At 38.4% G+C, this 23,618-nt stretch overlaps 1 protein-coding gene across 1 annotated transcript in view; it reads left to right on the top strand.

The window, feature by feature from the left end:
• The window catches only part of LOC308522075 (titin-like), a 308,401-nt gene that overhangs the window by 213,098 nt on the left and 71,685 nt on the right, over positions 1-23,618 (top strand). The window contains 43 exon segments of the mRNA XM_081095258.1: positions 70-336; positions 1,114-1,383; positions 1,475-1,777; positions 1,874-2,176; positions 2,451-2,638; positions 2,730-2,844; positions 2,950-3,234; positions 3,335-3,486; positions 4,168-4,315; positions 4,471-4,648; positions 5,121-5,242; positions 5,352-5,639; positions 5,745-6,041; positions 6,153-6,339; positions 6,812-6,927; positions 7,021-7,320; positions 7,510-7,809; positions 7,903-8,008; positions 8,112-8,308; positions 8,392-8,697; positions 8,796-9,074; positions 9,660-9,959; positions 10,060-10,362; positions 10,477-10,839; positions 11,161-11,463; positions 11,598-11,897; positions 12,344-12,640; positions 12,745-13,029; positions 13,115-13,408; positions 14,987-15,286; positions 15,404-15,712; positions 16,181-16,371; positions 16,948-17,377; positions 18,897-19,205; positions 19,339-19,487; positions 19,574-19,606; positions 19,705-19,834; positions 19,926-20,225; positions 20,321-20,638; positions 21,599-21,895; positions 22,006-22,305; positions 22,394-22,708; positions 22,800-22,948. Coding sequence (XP_080951384.1) covers positions 70-336; positions 1,114-1,383; positions 1,475-1,777; positions 1,874-2,176; positions 2,451-2,638; positions 2,730-2,844; positions 2,950-3,234; positions 3,335-3,486; positions 4,168-4,315; positions 4,471-4,648; positions 5,121-5,242; positions 5,352-5,639; positions 5,745-6,041; positions 6,153-6,339; positions 6,812-6,927; positions 7,021-7,320; positions 7,510-7,809; positions 7,903-8,008; positions 8,112-8,308; positions 8,392-8,697; positions 8,796-9,074; positions 9,660-9,959; positions 10,060-10,362; positions 10,477-10,839; positions 11,161-11,463; positions 11,598-11,897; positions 12,344-12,640; positions 12,745-13,029; positions 13,115-13,408; positions 14,987-15,286; positions 15,404-15,712; positions 16,181-16,371; positions 16,948-17,377; positions 18,897-19,205; positions 19,339-19,487; positions 19,574-19,606; positions 19,705-19,834; positions 19,926-20,225; positions 20,321-20,638; positions 21,599-21,895; positions 22,006-22,305; positions 22,394-22,708; positions 22,800-22,948 — 10,682 coding nt within the window.

Here is a 23,618-nt window from a genome sequence, read left to right on the forward strand (position 1 = left end):
ATCAGTTTATGAAAGTTGTTACTCCAAATACAAACATATTTGGATTATGGTTTCACATTTTCTTTTCAGAAATCCCTGTTGAGATCATCAGGCCTCCCCAAGATATTCTCGAAGCCCCTGGGGCTGATGTTATCTTTTTGGCTGAGCTCAACAAAGATAAGGTGGAAGTTCAGTGGCTCAGAAATAACATGATTATTGTCCAGGGTGACAAACACCAGATGATGAGTGAAGGAAAGATACACAGGCTACAGATTTGTGATATTAAGCCCCGTGACCAGGGTGAATACAGATTTATTGCCAAAGACAAAGAAGCCAGAGCTAAGCTTGAACTGGCAGGTAAGTCCCTTTCTTTTATTTTCAAACATCCCCACAATGTCATAGATACTGTGTAAGTTTCAGGTTTCACAGTTAATTAATGAGATAATGCTTGTGAATGCCCTTTATTTCTGTTAAGCCTTATCCTCATGTTAACTATGCTAATTTCTCTTACAACAAAGTGTCCTGAGTAAAGGGACACTGATAGCGTTCCTCTCTACACGCCAGAATCTTGAACAATCTTTGTCACATGACAGCTGTTCACTTCTTTCTAGGATTAACCTAGCACCTTGAGAGTCTTCCCCACAAACCCAGACCTTGCAATAACCCAGTTCTCTTCTGTTTTCCAAACCCCTGCCGGGCCTCTTAGGTCTGTTCTCATCTTGACCTAAGCTTCTAAGACATCCTTATAGGTTGTTATTATGAAAAAGCCATTAGTGTCTGTCTTATACCTAAGAAAAAAATGTGTCTGGCCTATTTTGAACTAAGTGTGAGGTGCCTAATTTATTTACTTTTAATTGGAAACTTGTTTTGCACTATATCTAGTCCTCTGTTACTACTTTTGGCAAAGAATAGAGCTATGATGGTTTTATATTATCCTTAATTCTCTCTTCTCCAGTCTGATAATTTGCAATATGAGAACTCTAAACTGAGTGAGTGTGCTCTGCTGAAACGTTACTGTCATATACACCTAAGGTTATGTAGCCAATATTTTCTAACAAATGCATAGTAAAGAAGTGGTGTAGCTGGACTACAAGAAATAACTCAAAGGCATTGACATGTTATTTTTCTCACTAGCGGCACCTAAAATCAAGACAGCTGATCAAGACCTTGTGGTTGATGTCGGCCAGCCTCTGACAATGGTGGTGCCCTATGATGCCTACCCCAAAGCAGAAGCTGAGTGGTTTAAAGAAAATGAAGCTCTGTCATCAAAAACGGTAGATACTACAGCTGAACAAACTTCCTTCAGAATTTTAGAAGCCAAGAAAGGAGACAAAGGGAGATATAAAATTGTGCTTCAGAACAAACATGGAAAAGCAGAAGCATTCATCAATTTACAAGTTATTGGTAAGCCCTGAGTCAATTGGACTTAATTGGCAAAGCACAATTAAAAGCATGGTAACACACTAAAAAAAAAAAATTTACATGTGCATTTCAGATGTTCCTGGACCAGTGCGTAACTTAGAAGTGACAGAAACATTTGATGGTGAAGTGGGCCTCGCTTGGGAAGAACCATTAACTGATGGTGGGAGCAAAATCATAGGTTATGTTGTTGAAAGACGTGACATCAAGAGAAAGACCTGGGTTCTGGCCACTGACCGGGCAGACAGTTGTGAGTTTACTGTCACTGGGCTACAAAAAGGAGGAGTCGAGTATCTCTTCCGTGTGAGTGCAAGAAACAGAGTTGGCACTGGTGAACCAGTAGAGACTGACAATCCAGTAGAAGCAAGGAGCAAATATGGTAAGAATTTTTAAAATAAATCGCAGATTAGCTTATCTCTGTTTTTATCCCTGATATAACCAAAGGCTGTATTTTTTTTTCTGTGATGAAATCCAGATGTTCCAGGCCCTCCTCTGAATGTAACCATCACTGATGTGAATAGATTTGGTGTCTCATTGACATGGGAACCACCGGAGTATGATGGAGGTGCTGAGATCACAAACTATGTCATTGAACTAAGGGACAAGACTTCTATCAGGTGGGACACTGCCATGACAGTAAGAGCTGAAGACCTTTCGGCAACAGTCACTGATGTGGTGGAAGGACAGGAGTATAGTTTCCGGGTCAGAGCCCAAAACCGAATTGGAGTTGGGAAACCAAGTGCAGCCACACCCTTCGTCAAAGTTGCTGATCCAATTGGTAAGCCCATCAAAAAAAAGGGGGGGTTGGGGGGAGTAACACCTTCATGAAATCCAGAAATTAAGCCTATCAATTAAAATAAATCAAGTTAAAGTTAATGCAAAGGTAGAACATCAGGAAAAATTGAAAATCATAGAAATGTAGACTTCCTACTGCTTCTATTTAATGAATTCAGTAAACCTGATATTTTAATGGGGATGATAGAAATGGTCCCAGCACTGCCTTAATACATTGTCACTGATTTAAATGGTATGCTCCAACTCTTTCACTCCAGAGAGACCAAGTCCTCCTGTGAACCTAAATTCCTCAGATCAGACTCAGTCATCAGTTCAGCTCACATGGGAACCTCCTCTGAAAGATGGAGGAAGCCCAATCCTGGGCTACATAATAGAACGATGTGAAGAAGGGAAGGATAAATGGATCCGTTGCAATATGAAACTGGTCCCTGAACTGACCTACAAGGTAGGGCATTTGTATCTAAAAACCATATTCAGTGTATGATCATGCATTTAAATGTATATGTTTTTTACAAATGTTTGATTCATCATTTTAGGTTACTGGATTACAAAAAGGAAATAAATATTTATATAGAGTATCTGCAGAAAATGAAGCTGGTGTTTCAGATCCATCTGAAATTCTTGGTCCTCTAACTGCTGATGATGCTTTTGGTAAGCGTATATTTTGTTTTTCGATTTGGGAACAGCACATAGCTACTTCAGGGTACAGGGACTTAGGTATAATACTGGGAACTCATTCATTTTTCTTCTTGGTAGTTGAACCAACAATGGACTTAAGTGCGTTTAAAGATGGTCTGGAAATTATTGTCCCAAATCCTATCAAGATCCTGGTTCCAAGTACAGGCTATCCAAGGCCAACTGCAACCTGGTCTCTAGGAGATCAAGTATTAGAAGAAGGGGATCGTGTGAAAATGAAAACCTTATCTGCCTATGCTGAGCTGGTCATTTCTCCAAGTGAACGTCCAGACAAGGGGATTTATACACTGAAACTGGAAAATCCTGTGAAGGCAATTTCTGGGGAAATTGATGTCAACGTGATTGGTAAGTTACTTAGCCTTCTGTTATCTAAAGTGATTTGACAGTATTCATAAATCTTGGTTCAAGCTGTTAATGACATTGACTTCTGACTGTGTTTATTCAGCTCGCCCAAGTGCACCCAAAGAACTGAAATTTGGTGACATCACCAAGGACTCAGTACATTTGACTTGGGAGCCACCAGATGATGATGGAGGAAGTCCATTAACTGGCTATCTCGTTGAAAAGCGAGAAGTCAGCCGGAAAACATGGACTAAAGTGAGTTTTTTTGTAGGGAAATCTCACAATTCTGGGATGCCATGAAAAGTTTATGTTTTTACTTTTACCTTGCTGTAATGCTTTTTTAAATGCATTAATGCTAATGCTTTCTGAGGTGGCTCAGCCAAGATTTGATATAATTGCCTTATTTTGTGAGCCTTACCAAATTTTCAACTAGGTTTGTTTTATAAAAGCAACAGCAACAACAACAAAAACATAACCACTTACTAGGTACCTGATTAGTAACCAATATGCCCCTATTAAGCTATAAGCCATTCTAAGGACATTAAGTATTTAATTCTTTCTGGTGGTCATACTTCTTCTCATTCCACTAGCTTACCTTAGTTGGTGTAATCTGTCCATTTTTTCCCCTCAGTTTATACTCATTAGTATTTTTATCTTGATTTAAAATCATATTTCTAATAACTATGCTGATAGAAAAAGTCAACACCTTATTTGCCCCTTCTTAGTGTATATGAACCATGAAACAGATTCACCTTATATTAAGGGTCAAATATTTTATATATTACTATACAGTTTTTCCCTAAAATGAAAATGAATAACCCTGAGCATTCAAAACAACTTCCATTTGTATCCCTGCTCATGGTAAAAAAAAAAAATCTTCTGACTTGGGCAAAGGGTTTTGGGAAACAACTAATTAACTGTATTTATCTGTCCCAGGTTATGGACTTTGTGACTGACTTGGAATTCACAGTTCCTGATCTTGTTCAAGGAAAAGAATATTTATTTAAAGTCTGTGCTCGGAACAAGTGTGGCCCTGGAGAACCTGCATATGTTGATGAACCTGTAAATATGTCAGCTCCTGCAAGTGAGTACTTCCTTAATGATTTCTTACCTAGCCTCTTGTTACCTGTTTTTGCTTTAGACCTGGAGTTGAAATTATGAGGAAAATACATAGGGTGACAATATGAAGATTGCATAGATGGCCTAAATAAGACTGACTCTCTCTTTAAAATCTTACAGCGGTACCTGATCCACCAGAAAATGTTAAATGGAGAGATCGAACAGCCAAGAGCATCTTCCTAACATGGGATCCACCTAAATATGATGGTGGTTCACGTATCAAAGGATATTTAGTTGAAAAATGTCCACGTGGTTCTGATCGATGGGTCGCCTGTGGAGAGCCAGTTGCAGAAACAAAGTATGTTTTTAAAATCATATTTCTAATAACTAAGCTGCTAGAAAAAGTCAACAACTTACTTGCCACCTTCTTAGTGTGTACAAACTACGAAACAGTTTTCCCTACTATGAAATGAATAACCCTCAGCATTCAAAACAACTTCTATTTGTATCCCTGGTCATGGTTAAAACAATCTTGGCACAAGAGTAAATGTTTACTGTTACTAAAATGAGCTTTCTTTTGGAAAAAATCTAAATGTTAGGTCCTTTTCGTTGAGGATTCCCTTGTTGTGCCTGTCTACTGTTAAAAAGTGCTGCTGTTGAACTAATCCCCTACACAGGGTTTTCATTAGTTACAATATTGAAGCAACCCAGAATTGATTTAAAGAATACTATTGTTTGGGGGGATATGAATTTTGGAAATATTATGAATACTACCCGGTGGAACAGATTGTATGCATTATAGTAAAATAACCTATTTTGCTTTCTGACAGGATGCAAGTAACAGGTCTTGAAGAAGGCCAGTGGTACTCCTACCGCGTGAAGGCCTTGAACAGGCTAGGTGCTAGCAAACCAAGCAAACCCACAGATGAAATCCAGGCTGTGGACACTCAGGGTATTTATTTTTGTTGTTGTTTGTTTGTTTGTTTGTTTTATCAGCCAGGCCTCTGACTTTACTTCTGCTTGAACTTGTTAACATTGTAAATAATCTCTTTCCAATTCAGAGGCTCCAGAAATTTTCCTTGACGTGAAGCTCCTTGCCGGTCTCACTGTGAAAGCAGGAACTAAGATTGAACTTCCTGCCACTGTAACCGGGAAACCTGAACCTAAAATCACTTGGACGAAGGCTGATAAGCTTCTGAAGCATGACAATAGAATCACCATTGAAAATGTTCCTAACAAATCTACAGTGACCATCGTCGATAGTAAGAGAAGTGATACTGGCACATACATCATTGAGGCTGTGAACGCCTGTGGTCGGGCCACGGCTGTGGTAGAAGTGAATGTCCTCGGTAAGGGAGGCTCTTGTTTTAAAAATAGGCAAACTCATAGCAGCTACCTTTTCAAATAAAACATTTTAAATGATTTCTTATCTGCATGTGTAATGTCATCCATAGATAAACCCGGACCACCAGCTGCTTTTGACATCACAGAAGTGACCAACGAGTCATGTCTTCTAACATGGAACCCCCCACGAGATGATGGTGGATCTAAAGTCACAAACTATGTTGTGGAGAGAAAAGCAACAGACAGTGATATGTGGCACAAGCTCTCATCAACTGTCAAGGATACGAATTTCAAGGCAACCAAATTAACACCCAATAAAGAATACCTCTTCAGAGTTGCTGCAGAAAACATGTACGGTGTTGGCGAGCCAGTTCAGGCCGCTCCTATAACAGCCAAATTTCAGTTTGGTAAGTTTCTCAATCAGTTGGGGGGAGAAAAAAGATGCTTGCATCAAACTTGGACTTAGGCGTTGTATTTATATATAGGACATATAACACATATCATTATCTTGTCTATAGATCCACCTGGACCTCCAACTCGCCTGGAACCCTCTGATATCACTAAAGATGCAGTGACTCTCACATGGTGTGAGCCAGACGATGATGGCGGCAGCCCAATCACTGGGTACTGGGTTGAAAGATTAGATCCTGATACCGATAAATGGGTTAAATGCAATAAGATGCCAATAAAGGACACAACATACAGGTATGCCCACAATCTCTATCAAGATGTTAAAACTATTATAGTGCATACAAATATTTATTCTTTAGTATTCCTTTTGATTATACCTGGTTATATATATTACTGTAATTTTTTTAATTATTTTTACTTATATTTTTTTTATTAGTACATAATTTGAAAATTGATTTGAGTTCCAACCAAGGACACATTTAAGTTAGTAAAAAATATTAACTTTCTGGAAGTTTCAAAGTGTTTAGTCTTCCAGGATATTATGATAATGATCATTGTTATAGTATTATAATTAGGTTGGTAAACTTAGCCAAATCTAAAGTGTGTGATAGTTAAAAAGCAATTTTAAATTTATATTTGAATGCTTTCAGTTAAATTTCCAAATCAGTTTTTCACAATTTAAACAAATTAGCCTCTTCTATGTAAAATAAACAGAGGTTTCTGCTTCTTATCATGGCATTCAACTGGCATTTTGTTCCAAATCCAGAGTGAAAGGTCTCACCAATAAGAAAAAATACAGATTCCGTGTGCTGGCTGAAAATCTTGCTGGGCCTGGAAAACCAAGCAGATCAACTGAACCAATCTTAATAAAGGATCCCATAGGTACTATTTATATATTTTATGTGATTCTTTTGAAGCTTATACTATCTCCTTTTTGACAAATCTAAATGTTGATTTCCTTTCATTGGCTTGCAGATCCTCCATGGCCCCCTGGAAAACCAACCGTGAAAGATGTAGGCAAAACATCACTGGTATTGAGTTGGACAAAGCCAGAACACGATGGAGGGGCAAAGATTGAGTCTTATGTCATTGAAATGCTGAAGACTGGAACAGATGACTGGGTCCGAGTGGCTGAAGGAGTTCCCACCACTCAGCATTTGCTCCCAGGGCTCATGGAAGGGCAGGAATACTCATTCCGAGTTAGAGCTGTGAACAAGGCTGGGGAAAGTGAACCCAGTGAACCCAGCGACCCTGTGCTTTGTCGGGAGAAGCTATGTAAGTCATTCTTGATGTTTACGGTATATGAATTCTCCTAAAGTATATCTCAGAACTACAATATGAGAAAATATAAAAAACTCATTACTATATTATTTCATCCTTGCCATACACTTCCTAGATAATTTAGTGAAAACTGATTATTGGACAATAAAAAATTACATTTGTTTTTCTTTTATTCTTCTTCAGATCCTCCATCACCACCTCGCTGGCTTGAAGTTATTAATATCACCAAAAATACAGCAGACCTGAAGTGGACAGTCCCTGAGAAAGATGGGGGATCCCCCATCACCAACTACATTGTGGAAAAGAGAGACGTGAGGCGAAAAGGCTGGCAAACAGTAGACACTACTGTCAAGGACACCAAGTGCACAGTAACCCCACTGACAGAGGGCGCTTTATATGTGTTCCGAGTTGCTGCAGAAAATGCCATAGGACAAAGTGACTATTGTGAAATTGAGGACTCTGTCCTGGCCAAAGACACCTTCAGTATGCTCTTTAACTTAATCTCTATGACACCATTTGTTGTGGATTATCACTGTTCCCTCTGGTTTTTCTAACCATTGACTGTTTTGTTTTCAGCCACCCCTGGACCACCCTATGCTCTCACAGTTGTGGATGTGACAAAACGACATGTCGACCTGAAGTGGGAACCACCTAAAAATGATGGTGGAAGACCAATACAGAGGTAGAATTTTAATTAATGCGTAAAGAATAATTTACAAATGGCTGAAAATTCTTAACTTTGTTTTTTCTATTGATGCTAATGAAATGCTTTGTTATTTTGATAGATACATCATTGAGAAGAAAGAAAAGTTAGGTACCCGTTGGGTAAAAGCTGGAAGGACTGCAGGACCGGACTGTAATTTCAGAGTAACTGATGTCATTGAAGGCACAGAAGTCCAGTTTCAGGTTCGGGCAGAAAATGAAGCTGGAGTTGGTCACCCAAGTGAACCCACAGAAATTCTGTCAATTGAAGATCCAAGAAGTAAGTAGTGCTGACTATACAAAGAATATTGTCTAGAGCTTAATGATGAGATTGTGGATATGAATGGTTTGCTCTTTTTTCAGGTCCTCCTTCACCTCCCCTTGACCTACATGTAACCGATGCTGGAAGAAAACACATTGACATTGCTTGGAAGCCTCCAGAGAAAAATGGTGGCAGTCCTATTATAGGATACCATGTTGAAATGTGTCCAGTAGGCACTGAGAAATGGATGCGAGTTAATTCTCGCCCCATAAAAGACTTAAAATTCAAGGTTGAAGAAGGTATTGTTCCTGATAAGGAGTACGTTCTGAGAGTGAGAGCTGTCAATGCTGTTGGTGTCAGTGAGCCATCTGAAATCTCCGAAAATGTGGTTGCCAAAGACCCAGACTGTAAGAACACAGTTCCTTTTATAATGAATAAAACAGACTTTACTCCTGCATTGCATTTTGACATACTCTTTTATCCTCTTTTGGTTTATATCTTACAGGCCAGCCAACAATTGATCTGGAGACTCATGACATTGTTGTTATTGAAGGTGAAAAATTAAGCATTCCTGTTCCCTTCAGAGCTGTCCCAGTTCCAACCGTTAGTTGGCATAAAGATGGCAAAGAAGTTAAAGCAAGTGATAGACTAACAATGAAGAGCGATCACTTCTCAGCAAACCTTGAAGTTCCCAAGAGTGTCCATGCAGATGCAGGAGTTTACACTATTACACTGGAAAATAAGCTTGGCTCAGCAACTGCCTCAATCAATGTCAAAGTCATAGGTAAGCATTCTTTGATAAAATACCAGTCATTCCTCATGTATTGGGAAAATAGTTAAGTTTGTCATGTTAGTATAAATTTCTTCATGAATTGGCCATTTGTAAGCTAAATGTCCTTTCAGATTGTTTCTTCCAATATGAGAAGCAAAACAATTGTAAAGAGACATAATAGGTAGTTAAACTCTGATTAGACTAAATTACTTCTGTATGTTTAGTACTAATTTAAGCAAAAGATATAGAATACCCAAAGAATGTTAAAATAACCAATATTCCTATTAGTTGTCTTTGCATTGTTCCATAGTCTTCTCAACTAGGGGTAGTAACATTTTCTGCCCCCTCCTCCCAAACACACAAATGGTGTTTGGAAACTTGGAGGCCATTTTTTTTCTGAGAACAAAGATTCAGGGAGAGCTACTGACATTTAGTAGTTGGGGCCCAGGGATACTACATGACTTGCAGTGTAAGGGACACTCCTGTATCTCAAAGATTGTCCCACCCAAAATGCGAATAGTCCCACTTAGAGAAAGAGTATACTAGTAACATGACTTTTCAGATTACAATAGTAATTGTAAGTTTTATTTTCAATAGGCCTACCTGGACCATGCAAAGATATTAAAGCAAGTGATGTGACCAAGAGTTCTTGTAAATTAACCTGGGAACCACCAGAATATGATGGTGGAAGCCCAATTCTACATTATGTCCTGGAGCGCAGAGAAGCTGGAAGGAGGACATATATACCAGTCATGTCTGGTGAGAATAAACTATCTTGGTCTGTAAAAGACCTCATACCGAATGGTGAATACTTCTTCCGTGTTAAAGCTGTCAACAAGATTGGTGGAGGCGAATATATTGAACTAAAAAATCCAGTCATTGCTCAAGATCCAAAGCGTAAGTTTTGGCATGAATGTAATATAGTTAGGAATTAACATGCAATTTATTTTAAGAAGATGGACTTTCCTATATTAACAGTTTTTCTCTTGCTCTTCAGAGCCCCCTGATCCACCTATAGATGTTGAGGTTCATAATCCTACAGCTGAGGCAATGACTATTACATGGAAGCCACCTTTGTACGATGGAGGGAGCAAGATAATGGGTTACATCATAGAGAAGATTGCTAAGGGTGAAGAAAGGTGGAAGAGATGCAATGAACACCTGGTACCAGTCCTGACCTATACAGCAAAAGGACTTGAAGAAGGAAAGGAATACCAGTTCCGTGTGCGAGCAGAAAATGCTGCTGGTATTGGTGAACCTTCTCGGGCCACTCCTCCAACCAAAGCTGTAGATCCTATTGGTAAGTTTTGTTTAATTGGGTTGGTGTTTTCCCATTATCAAATAAATGAGAATAATTTTTTTCCAGATATTTTAATCAGAATTGAAAACAATTATTGTTTTTTCATCATTACAGATGCCCCAAAAATCATTATGAGAACAAGTCTAGAAGTAAGACGAGGTGATGAAATAGCACTTGATGCAACAATTTCTGGGTCACCTTACCCAACTATTACATGGCTAAAGGATGAAAATGTGCTTACACCAGAAGAAATGAAAAAACGAGTAGCACCCCCAGTTAGGAGAAAGAAGGGTGAAGTTCAAGAAGAAGAACCATTTGTCCTGCCACTGGTGGAGCGCTTGAGTATTGACAGTAGTAAAAAAGGAGAATCTCAGCTACGTGTCCGAGATTCTCTTCGACCAGACCATGGCCAGTATATGATCAAAGCTGAAAATGACCATGGTATCGCAAAAGCTCCTTGTACTGTCACTGTGCTGGGTAAGTAGTTAAAACTACCCTTCCCACTGGAAGACAGTCAAAATAAGTGTTTTAGTAAAACTCAAATAAAAAGTTTGTTCGGGGGCAGTTAAAAGAAGTGGGAAAAGGCTTCAGCAAGGAATCCTTAGTCCCATTTTTTTTCCTGCTGGCTATGTAAAAGAAATCAACCAACCTTGTTATTCATTAGCTAATGTGATACAAAGATAGACAGATATAGGAAAATCAAAAGTTTATGTCAAAGGAAACATGCTAACATTTAAATTTTCTGCTGAAACCATTTCTACACAAATTTTTAATCACCATTCTCTTTTGAAATATTAGATACACCAGGACCACCAATCAACTTTGTATTTGAAGATATTAGAAAGAACTCAGTCCTCTGCAAATGGGAACCACCCCTTGATGATGGTGGCAGTGAAATTATAAACTACACCTTGGAAAAGAAAGATAAGACAAAACCTGACTCAGAATGGATTATTATCACTTCAACACTCAGACATTGCAAATATTCAGTGACAAAATTGATTGAAGGAAAAGAGTACCTCTTCCGTGTAAGAGCTGAAAATAGGTTTGGCCCTGGACCACCTTGTGTTTCAAAGCCACTTACAGCTAAAGATCCATTTGGTAAGGTTCCATTAGCATCTAAAATTTGCCTTTTGATCATATGCACTGCTATATACATTGTCACAGCTTTTGAATTTGAATGTTTATGTCATACTAGGGAATTAATTCAAATATGTTATTTTTTCTTTAATCAGAACCACCTGATGCCCCTGATAAGCCCATTGTGGAAGATGTTACCAGCAACAGTATGCTAGTGAAATGGAATGAACCAAAGGACAATGGAAGCCCCATCTTGGGTTACTGGCTTGAAAAACGTGAGGTTAATAGTACACATTGGTCTCGTGTCAACAGAAACCTTCTGAATGCTTTGAAGACCAATGTAGAAGGCCTATTAGAAGGACTCACCTATGTCTTCAGAGTATGTGCCGAAAATGCCGCTGGACCTGGAAAGTTCAGTCCCCCTTCAGATCCCAAAACAGCGCATGATCCAATCTGTAAGTAACATCTTCAGAAGAAAGTGGGGTACAGCATGGTGATTATATACTTGAAAGTTGTTAAGACAGCAAATCTTAAATATTATCACTACAAAAAATGGTCATTATGTGAGGGGATAGAGATGTTAATAAGTTATGGTAATCATTTCACAATATATGCATGTATCAAATCATGCTATATACCTTAAACCTACATATATGTTACTAATATTCCAATAAAACTGGAAAATCAAACAAAATATAGCAGTGACTATGGACACTATATGGAGGTTACAATGTAAAGTTTTAAACATCTGTATATATAACTTAAAAGTTTCACAAAACAGTACTTACCCATGTTACATGCAATGCACTATGAAAAACAAGTGGGATAGGTAAGCTACTGTACATTTTAAAACCATCAGTGAATTTTGATATATATATATATATATTTGTATTCATTCTAGCTCCACCTGGACCACCTGTCCCAAGAGTCGCTGACACAAGCTCCACAACTATTGAACTAGAATGGGAACCCCCAGCTTTCAATGGCGGTGGGGAAATTATTGGCTACTTTGTCGATAAGCAACTGGTTGGGACAAATGAATGGTCACGCTGCACAGAGAAGATGATCAAGGTCCGTAAGTACACTGTCAAAGAAATCCGAGAGGGTGCTGATTACAAACTCCGAGTGAGTGCCGTCAATGCTGCGGGTGAAGGACCACCTGGAGAAACGGGACCTGTTACTGTGGCTGAACCTCAAGGTACTTAAAAGTTATATGATAAAGATTATGGCTACTTTTCTGGTATGGGTCCCCCCTCCCCACCATCTTCCTTGGGCTAATGTTTGACTGTTCTTTATCAACAGAGCCTCCATCTGTGGAACTAGATGTTTCTGTTAAGGGTGGAATACAAATAATGGCTGGGAAGACTCTCAGAATTCCAGCTGTGGTAACTGGCCGTCCAGTGCCTACCAAAGTGTGGACCATAGAAGAAGGAGAACTGGATAAAGACCGTGTTGTAATAGAGAACGTTGGAACCAAATCTGAACTAATTATCAAGGAAGCATTGAGAAAAGATCATGGCAGATATGTGATCACAGCTACCAATAGCTGTGGTTCCAAATTTGCAGCAGTCAGGGTAGAGGTTTTTGGTAAGGAATGTTACATGGATTTTTAGAGGATTTTCAAGTTCTACTATCTTATTGCATTGACTTTTTTCATTGTTTTATTTTGCAGATGTCCCTGGCCCAGTTCTTGACTTAAAACCTGTTGTAACAAACAGAAAGATGTGTCTGCTGAACTGGTCTGATCCAGCAGATGATGGAGGAAGTGAAATCACAGGCTTTATTATTGAAAGAAAAGATGCCAAGATGCATACTTGGAGACAACCCATAGAGACTGAGAGATCTAAATGTGATATCACAGGTCTTCTTGAGGGACAAGAATATAAGTTCCGTGTGATTGCCAAGAACAAGTTTGGCTGTGGCCCGCCTGTTGAAATAGGACCAATTCTTGCAGTTGATCCACTAGGTAAAAGAGAAGGTTTTCATTGTGTTTATAAAGTAAATAATGTTTGTTTCTATTTAAGGCTTCAAACTCCCAATAGTATCAAGATCTATAGCTAGGGAGTAATAAGAAAGGTAAATCAAATAACTACTAGCACCTTTAAGAATATCATATTTACTATAATTTTAATATAATTTTTGGCTCACTGTAATTTTTTATACAAAACCAACCATGGTTATATGTACTAAAAAACCTGAGTTTACTGGAGTTTAGCAAGAACCTAAAAATAATTTAGAAATATTATATATTTACAATAGAATATACTGAAGTAATTAATTTAATAGCCTTGTAGTTAAAGAGAGTTCATTGTTTTTGAAAGGTTACAGGACAGATATTGCCTTAGGATAAATGTCTTAGTCTTCCTTTAGATCTCAAGTAGTCCCCACCCTGGAAGGCCCCAAACCAGGAAGAGCTATCAAGGAATAAAAACCAACCATAGGAAATCTCCTTGACCAATATGAACAAATATGAAACCCTAAAATTGCACACACTGGTAATGCACATTTATATGTCATCCAAGAAACAAAGTCATGGGACCCATTCCCCAAGAGACAGATGGTATTATTTCTCCACCACCACCCAAAAAAAACAAAGTTACCTCCTATACCACTCACTACAGACCTCTGCTTTGGTTTCAGTAATCTATATATATAAAAGCCTAATATTCTAAGTGTCCAACCAATAGGTCAGCTGCTCAACCAGTTGCTATGACATGCACTGACCACCAGGTGGCAGATGCTCCAACCTATTGGTTAGCTTGCTGCTGGGGTTCGGCCGATTGGGACTGGGCGAGAAGGGCCAAACACGCCCTGGAGCCCTCCTGTAGTCTCTTCCCAGCTGTCCTACTGGCCCTGATCGACCCCAATGGGGACTTGGCGAGATGGGCTGGACATGACCTGGAGCCAACCTCCTGTGGTCCCTCCCCGGCTTCTAAAATATATCTTCTAATTAATTTCCTTTCACTGTGCACAAATTCATGCACCAGGCCTCTAATAGTCAATAAGAGTGCATGGGGTCTAGTTTCACCATTCAAAGCTTATTCTTTTGGTTTTTGTCCTTTGGGAAACCAAACTAAAGCATCATTACATAAATTCTCTTTCCACCCCATTTTAAGCCCACACTTGAGGCAACATGACTCAAAGCGTGTTCAGTAGACATATCCACTGTCTGTCAATAAAACTTTACTCTCAGTTGGTCATCCAAAACAAATATTCACAGACCCACTCTCCTAGTTCATTAAGATTGGAAGCTTCCCCAGTGACAGAAGTAAAAATATCTAAAATGCTAAATATTAAAAAAGCAGACATGCCCCTCAATTTACTTTTAATCAATCTCAATGCCAAAGTTTACTAAGAAAAATTCTGTCATATATGAATGCCTGTAAGTAGGGAATGGAGATGTTTGGAGAAGGATTTTAAAGACAGGTATTATTAAGATTAGGCCACACAGGAACATATTTTTCACACAATTAATTTGAAGTGAAATATTTCTTATAAGAACATTTATTTCATGTTTGTCATTTCAACTTGCTTCTGGTTAAAGGTCCTCCAACGTCTCCTGAGAGGCTCACATATACAGAAAGAACAAAGTCCACTATCACCCTTGACTGGAAAGAGCCCCGCAGTGATGGTGGCAGCCCCATCCAAGGCTATATCATCGAAAAACGGCGTCACGACAAACCTGACTTTGAAAGAGTTAACAAGCGACTCTGCCCAACCACATCTTTTCTGGTTGAAAACCTTGATGAACACCAAATGTATGAGTTCCGTGTCAAAGCTGTCAATGCAGTTGGTGAAAGTGAACCATCCCTGCCTCTTAACGTGGTCATACAAGACGATGAAGGTGTGGGATCTGAACATAATATAATTTTAATGTAATTTACAGCATTGCCTTTATCTCATAGGTTGAGCAAATATCCTTATGACTCCGCTAATTTTCTCTTGTCCTTCTTTTTCACAGTGCCTCCAACTATTAAATTGCGCCTGTCTGTTCGAGGAGACACTATCAAGGTTATGGCAGGAGAGCCTGTTAACATTCCTGCAGATGTGACAGGCCTTCCAATGCCTAAGATTGAGTGGTCCAAGAATGAAACTGTGATTGAAAAACCCACTGATGCACTGAAGATAACCAAGGAAGAAGTATCCCGAAGTGAGGCAAAGACTGAGGTTATCATTCCCAAAGCAGTCCGGCAGGACAAAGGCACTTACACAATTACAGCTTCCAATCGTCTTGGCTCAGTCTTCCGAAATGTCCATGTTGAAGTATATGGTAAGCAACATGCTTTCTTATGTCAAAACGAAATTCAGTGTCTGTTTAAGAATTGCCTTCTAAGCTGGGGAGGGTTGGGGGGCAGGAGGTAGGGGGGTAAGAGATCAACTAAAGGACTTGTATGCATGCATATAAGCATAACCAGTGGACATAAGACATTGGGGGATAGGGGAGGCTAGGGGACTGTCTAGGGCGGGGGGATAAAATGGACACATATGTAATACCCTTTGTAATACTTTAAGCAATAAATTAACAAAAAAAAAGAATTGCCTTCTAGACTTGTATGCATGCATATATGCATAACCAATGGACATGGGACACTGGGGGGTGGGGGAGGCCAGGGGATAGTCAAGGGTGGGGGTAAAAAAAAAAAAAGACACATATGTAACACCCTTTGTAATACTTTAAGCAAAAAAAAAAAAAAAAAAAGAATTGCCTTCTCAGTCTCCTCTTTTGGTTCCTTTCCAGATCGTCCATCTCCACCAAGAAACCTTGCTGTTACAGACATTAAAGCTGAATCTTGTTATTTGACATGGGATGCCCCTCTAGACAATGGTGGCAGTGAAATCACCCATTATATCATTGACAAACGTGATGCAAGTAGGAAGAAATCTGAATGGGAAGAAGTCACCAACACTGCTGTAGAGAAGAGATATGGGGTAAACTCTTTTAAATATTTTCTTATACACATGAAAAGGGCAAGACCTTGATTAAACACCAGTCTGGCATAACCTTGGAACTTAATGATTAAATTCAAAACCAAAAAAAATCTCATTAAGTTTGTAGCACCATGCACATAAGGCCACTTGATAAATACAATATTTGATATACAAATTCTCTTTTACTTGAGAGATACACTATTAGGTATGGGAAGTGATCAACCAAAGAACTTGTATGCATATATGCATAACCCATGGACATAGACAATAAGGTGGTGGAGGCCTGGGGTGGGGGCTGGGGCAGGCTATAAGAGGTTAATGGTAGAAAAAAGCAGACATATGTAATACTTTCACTAATAATTTTTTTTATTAAAATAAAAAATAAATTTAGATATTTTCATTTTAAAAGCTTTCTCCATGTTAGAGCCTCCATATTTTTAAACTATATATATATATATTAGAGTTTATAGATTTATTTTTTATAGTCTTCTCTACCAAAATAACTAATTTTAAAATAAGTGAAAATCAACATAAGTATATTCTTTTTAAAAAAATTACTATTCATCTAATTTCCAGCTCTGGAAACTTATCCCCAATGGCCAGTATGAGTTCCGAGTTAGAGCAGTGAATAAATACGGAATCAGTGATGAGTGCAAATCGGATAAAGTGACCATTCAAGATCCTTATCGCCTTCCTGGAGCTCCAGGAAAACCAAAAGTTTTAGAGCGCACCAAAGGGTCGATGCTAGTGAGCTGGACTCCTCCTTTGGACAATGGCGGCTCTCCAATTACTGGCTACTGGCTGGAGAAGAGAGAAGAGGGAAGTGCCTACTGGTCACGTGTTAGCCGAGCACCAATAACCAAAGTGGGATCAAAAGGCGTGGAATTTAATGTTCCTCGTTTGATTGAAGGTGTTAAATACCAGTTCAGAGCAATGGCAATAAACGCTGCAGGAATTGGCCCTCCCAGTGAACCGTCAGATCCAGAGGTTGCAGGAGATCCCATATGTAAGTATGCTTCCATTTCTGGAATTTGCAAAGGGCAAAGCCACTAACTGGATAATTTTGCTTTTAAATTTCTTCTATTTTTCTATGCCAAATTATTTTATTTTTTTAAAGTTAGAAATTTCATACTTATATAGACTATCAAAAGTAGGTATTTATATGTGTATATATATTTATTTATATACATACACACACACTATGCACAACTATCTCTATGTATGTACATATACATACAAACACAAACATAAACCATATAGTTTTTAAACTCTTGGATTAAACCTAGTACTTTTTTTTTTTTTTTAAATATATTTTATTGATTTTTGACAGAGAGGAAGGGAGAGGGACAGAGAGTCAGAAACATCGATCAGTTGCCTCCTGCACACCCCCCTCCACTGGGGATGCGCCCTCAACCAAGGTACATGCCCCTGACCGGAATCGAACCCGGGACCTTTCAGTCCTCAGGCCGAGGCTCTATCCACTGAGCCAAACCGGTTTTGGCTAAACCTAGTACTTTTATGAGAAATCACATAACAATGACCCTTGACATAAGCTCCTCTCTGCTCCTGTACTTTAATAAATCCCAATCTCATTAGATACTATGGAAAGTTATCTCCTTCACTAAATAGTCAGAACCTCCAGTAGGAATTTAACAAAAATCAAAATGTTGTTAAATATTCAGTAATATTTATTTAAAAAACGTATAAGATTCTCAAGCACAGTCTGTGGGGTCAACTAAAAGGAAAAATACTTCTAAAATATCTATGAGCAGATCAGTTCAAAAATTCCATGGACTTAATGATTAATTGCATTTATTGTAAAATGTATCTGATTAGATTCTCTAGAAAAACTTTTTGCTATTTGTTAAAAAGTTCTATATGGATCATAATGTGTAAAATGAAGTAATAGCCACTCATTCACTCAGTAAGGTAGTACTGAACATGTTGCTATGTGCAAGGAACTATGCTAGGTACTGAAGAGGGAAGAGCTGTGGTTAAAAAGATCAATAGAGTAAAAGAATTTCTGTAATTATAAATCACTGTCAAGAATGTAAAGGATTGTTATGTGATTATTGTAGACAGTGACTGTGTAGGGTCTTAAGATTAGTTTGTGTTCAAAAATTTACCAGCTAATGATAAAATCATTTTTAATTTTAATTTTATGGTGAATTAATTAAAATGTTTCTAGTAGAAAATATTGCAGTATCTCTTCAAAGGGATCTCAAAAATAAAATAGCTTTTCACTAATCATGTGTAAATAGAATACAGATCTATCTAGAGATCAAAGTAGTCTTTCTAATCCCAGTTAGTTGTTTGCTTTCTTTGTTTTTGCACTAATGCTAACTGAAAATAGACTATTTTCTATATTTCTCTATTCTAGAAAGTAATTTATTCTTTTGGCATTCCTATTTTACTATTCTAATCGAGTAAAAATAAAAAATGATCATGTCCAGTACAACATCTATATAAATCTAGCATTCCATCAGCTTCAAAACTTTATATGTTTGGGGTTTTTCTCTTCCTAGATCCACCTGGGCCACCTTCTTGCCCAGAGGTAAAAGATAAAACAAAGTCCAGCATCTCGCTGGCATGGAAACCTCCAGCCAAAGATGGTGGCAGTCCCATCAAAGGATACATCGTAGAAATGCAAGAAGAAGGAACCACTGACTGGAAAAGAGTAAATGAGCCAGATAAACTTCTAACTACCTGTGAATGTGTGGTGCCGAATTTGAAAGAACTCAGAAAGTACAGGTTCAGAGTGAAAGCTGTCAATGAAGCTGGCGAATCCGAACCAAGTGATACAACTGGAGAGATCCCTGCAACTGATATTCAAGGTACTGGTCCTTATTCCACCTGTGCATTCACCTTTGGATATTATTATTAAATGGGTTAGTTTACTGAAGATATGTCAGTTACTTTATTGAATAAGGCGAGCTAAATCCTGTTCTATTATTCGTGGTGTTACAGAGGCACCAGAAGTTTACATTGACATTGGAGCACAGGACAGTCTGACTTGTCAAGCTGGCACACAGATTAGGATTCCTGCTGTCATCAAGGGGCGCCCAACACCAAAATCCTCTTGGGAATTTGATGGAAAGGCAAAGAAGGCAATGAAGGTGAGAAAATTATAATTCTTTGTGTCTCCCATTGAATCATTCTAAGGAATATTTATACAACAACTGACCATCTTCTTTTCTAATAGGATGGAGTTCATGATATACCTGAAGATGCACAGGTAAGATAAAATGGAAAGATTCAGAATCTAGTTGACTTCAATACTTCTATTATTTCATTCAAGGTATAACTACTGTTTGTTTGGGGGGTTTTGTACAGGTGGAGACTGCTGAAAACTCATCAGTCATTATTATTCCGGAGTGTAAACGATCTCATTCAGGCAAATACAGCATCACAGCCAAGAATAAAGCAGGACAAAAGACTGCAAGTTGCAGAGTTAAAGTCATGGGTAAGGAAGACTTTAAAAGTCAGCTTGGAATAAGAACAAATTATTTGTTTTAAGAAACAACGTTGCTTATATTGTGATATGCATTCAACAGATGTACCAGGGCCACCCAAAGATCTGAAAGTCAGTGACATCACAAGGGGTAGTTGCCGACTTACATGGAAGATGCCAGATGATGATGGAGGAGACAGGATCAAAGGCTATGTCATCGAGAAGAAGACTATTGATGGAAAAGCGTGGACTAAAGTCAATCCAAACTGTGGAAGCACCACATTTTTAGTTCCTGATCTCATCTCTGAACAGCAATATTTCTTCCGCGTACGTGCAGAAAACCGTTTTGGCATTGGCCCACCCGTGGAAACCATTCAGAGGACCACTGCCAGGGACCCAATATGTAAGTTTTAAAAGCTATGATTAAAATACTTTCTCTAAATTGAAAAATATGTAGCTATAAACAATGCTTAATACTTTCTTTAACTATTTTTAAAGATCCTCCTGATCCTCCTATTAAACTCAAGATTGGCCTCATAACAAAGAACACAGTACACCTATCGTGGAAACCCCCAAAGAATGATGGAGGCTCCCCTGTCACCCACTATATTGTTGAATGCCTTGCGTGGGACCCTACTGGGAAAAAGAAAGAAGCATGGAAACAGTGCAATCGGCGTGATGTGGAAGAACTGGAATTTACTGTGGAAGACCTCGTAGAGGGTGGGGAATATGAATTCAGAGTCAAAGCTGTCAATGAGGCAGGAGTCAGCAAACCTTCAGCCACTGTGGGTCCTGTGATTATCAAAGACCAGACATGTAAGCACCAACGTAGTAATAGAGAACATCCTTTCGTGAATGTCTTTCTAGACATTTAATAATAGTCCAAAATAAAAAGAGATATGTCTATACATCGGGAAGCCACCATGGGTTGAGTGTGGACATGGGCACATTACTCAATCACTCATTCCCTCACTGCTACAGAATTATCATATTCCCTTAGATATTAACTTTTCCTTCATTAAATAAGATGATGCTTGGAACTTCCTTAAGATAATTTTTCTCCATGCATGCTATTTTACTTATCAGAAGTCAAAGCACTTTTTCCACATGCTCCTCAAAAGGGGCAAAAAATAGCCATTTATTTGCTCAGCAACTGCCAAGCCCACTTATTTTTTCATCTGTTTGAGAAAAAGTCATATCCATTTTAATAGATAAAATATATACACAAATATGGTAAGAATTTTTCCTCTAATTATTGTTACTATCACTACTGCTGTGTATTTGTTCAATTCTTCTAAATTTAGGAGGGCAATAGTCACAACAGTCTTTGCACATTCTTATACTAAATTTATGGAAAATAGACATTTGCTTTGCCTCTACTATCAGTTATATTTCTTCAAAGGAGAATTCATCTCAGAATTAACACAATAGGTCCCTCATAACTACATAAATACTAAGGGGAATATCATATAAGAACTCCCATGCCTATGCAACTACAATTTTCACTTCTCTCTGCCCCTCCGCAATATCTACATGCATAATGATGCCAAGTAAGTGATAGTCATTAGTTGTATAGAGCCACATGTAGATAAAGGATGATGGCCACATGTACCTGTTCCCCAAGTTGGTGTAAAGTAATTGAAGAGAGATCTATTCTTTATATTGGGCTTGGCTACAAAGTCTGTCTATAAATAGCTTTATGGTCACTGTGAATTCTATTTTCTATCCTTTAGTGCTTTTTGTTCCTAATGACAATATTTGTTTTTAATAATCTAGGCCCACCATCAATTGATCTAAAAGAATTCATGGAGGTTGAAGAAGGAACTGATGTTAGCATCGTGGCCAAAATTAAAGGTGTACCATTCCCAACACTAACCTGGTTTAAAGCTCCTCCAAAGAAGCCTGATAATAAAGAACCTGTGATCTATGACACCCATGTCAATAAACTCGTGGTGGATGATACTTGCACCTTAGTTATTCCACAGTCTCGCAGGAGTGACACTGCCTTGTATACCATTACAGCTGTGAATAACCTGGGAACAGCATCAAAGGAGATGAGGTTGAATGTCCTTGGTAAGGATTGCCTGGTTTTATGAGAACTGTGTGTGTTTTCTGTTCATAAATGTAATGTTTGGCTTCAAAATTATTCTACTAATAAAGTTTTTCTTTTTAAACCATTTTAGGTCGCCCTGGCCCTCCAGTGGGACCAATAAAGTTTGAATCTATTTCAGCAGACCAAATGACTTTGTCTTGGCTCCCACCTAAAGATGACGGTGGGTCTAAGATCACAAACTATGTCATTGAAAAAAGAGAACCTAATAGGAAGACATGGGTGCGTGTCTCCAGTGAACCCAAAGAGTGCATGTTCACAGTTCCCAAATTACTAGAAGGCCACGATTATGTATTCCGGATCATGGCCCAGAATAAGTATGGCATTGGGGAGCCTCTTGACAGTGAACCTGAAACAGCAAGAAACCTCTTCTGTAAGTAGCACAGGTTTCACATACAAAGTCATTCTTATGTGTGTTTTTCATAAGTTCCTATAAATCAATGTGATTATTCTTTTCACAGCTGTCCCTGGAGCACCAGATAAGCCAACAGTTAGCAGTGTGACTCGTAACTCCATGACTGTCAACTGGGAGGAGCCAGAATATGATGGAGGCTCCCCTGTGACCGGATACTGGCTAGAAATGAAAGACACCACTTCAAAGAGATGGAAGAGAGTAAACCGAGATCCTATCAAAGCCATGACTTTGGGTGTTTCTTATAAAGTGACTGGCCTTATTGAAGGTTCTGATTATCAATTCCGGGTGTATGCGATCAATGCTGCTGGTGTGGGTCCAGCAAGTCCACCATCAGACCCAGTGACTGCTAGAGATCCAATTGGTAAGCCTTGACACCATTTGTTTTCTTTTTCTTTTTTTTCCAAAGTGCCATGGTATTGTCACGAATACTAATGTATACTGGTTCTTTCCAGCCCCTCCTGGTCCTCCATTTCCCCAAGTCACAGACTGGACTAAATCATCTGCAGATTTGGAGTGGTCTCCCCCACTAAAAGATGGTGGATCCAAAGTAACTGGATACATCGTTGAATTTAAGGAAGAAGGAAAAGAAGAATGGGAAAAGGTAACTAACGCTTGGTATTACGGAGATGTACTATGAATAAACTGAAAATGTAGTGGTTATTCTGAATCGCATTAACTTCTATCTGTATCTTTTGAATTAAGAAATCATATTATAATCCAAATATCTGTTATATCAAAAATCTAATGAAAGTTAAGTCATGTTATTGTTAACTTATCTCTTGGTTATAAACCCTGAGAAAGTGAAATAAATGCATAGTACAGGTTTTTTTTCCAATCATTTGACAATAATTTTAAAACATGATTTCTTTTTTTTCTTTCTTTTTTTACTGTTCTTTTTTTTATTTTTTTATTTTTTTTAATTAAATCTTTATTGTTCAGATTATTACATTTGTTCCTCTTTTTTCCCCCCCATAACTCCCCTCCTCCCAGTTCCCACCCCACCCTCCGCCCTCACTCCCCACCCACTGTCCTCATCCATAGGTGCACGATTTTTGTCCAGTCTCTTCCCGCATCTCCCACACCCCTTTCCCCCCCAAGAATAATCAGTCCATTCCCTTTCTATGTCCCTGATTCTATTATAATCACCAGTTCATTCTGTTCATCAAATTATTTATTCACTTGATTCTTAGATTCACTTGTTGATAGATGCATATTTGTTGTTCATAATTTGTATCTTTACCTTTTTCTTCCTCTTCCTCTTCTTAAAGGAT

The sequence above is a fragment of the Myotis nattereri genome (assembly GCF_964212035.1).
Source record: "Myotis nattereri genome assembly, chromosome: 7".
In the NCBI taxonomy this organism is placed as follows: Eukaryota; Metazoa; Chordata; class Mammalia; order Chiroptera; family Vespertilionidae; genus Myotis; species Myotis nattereri.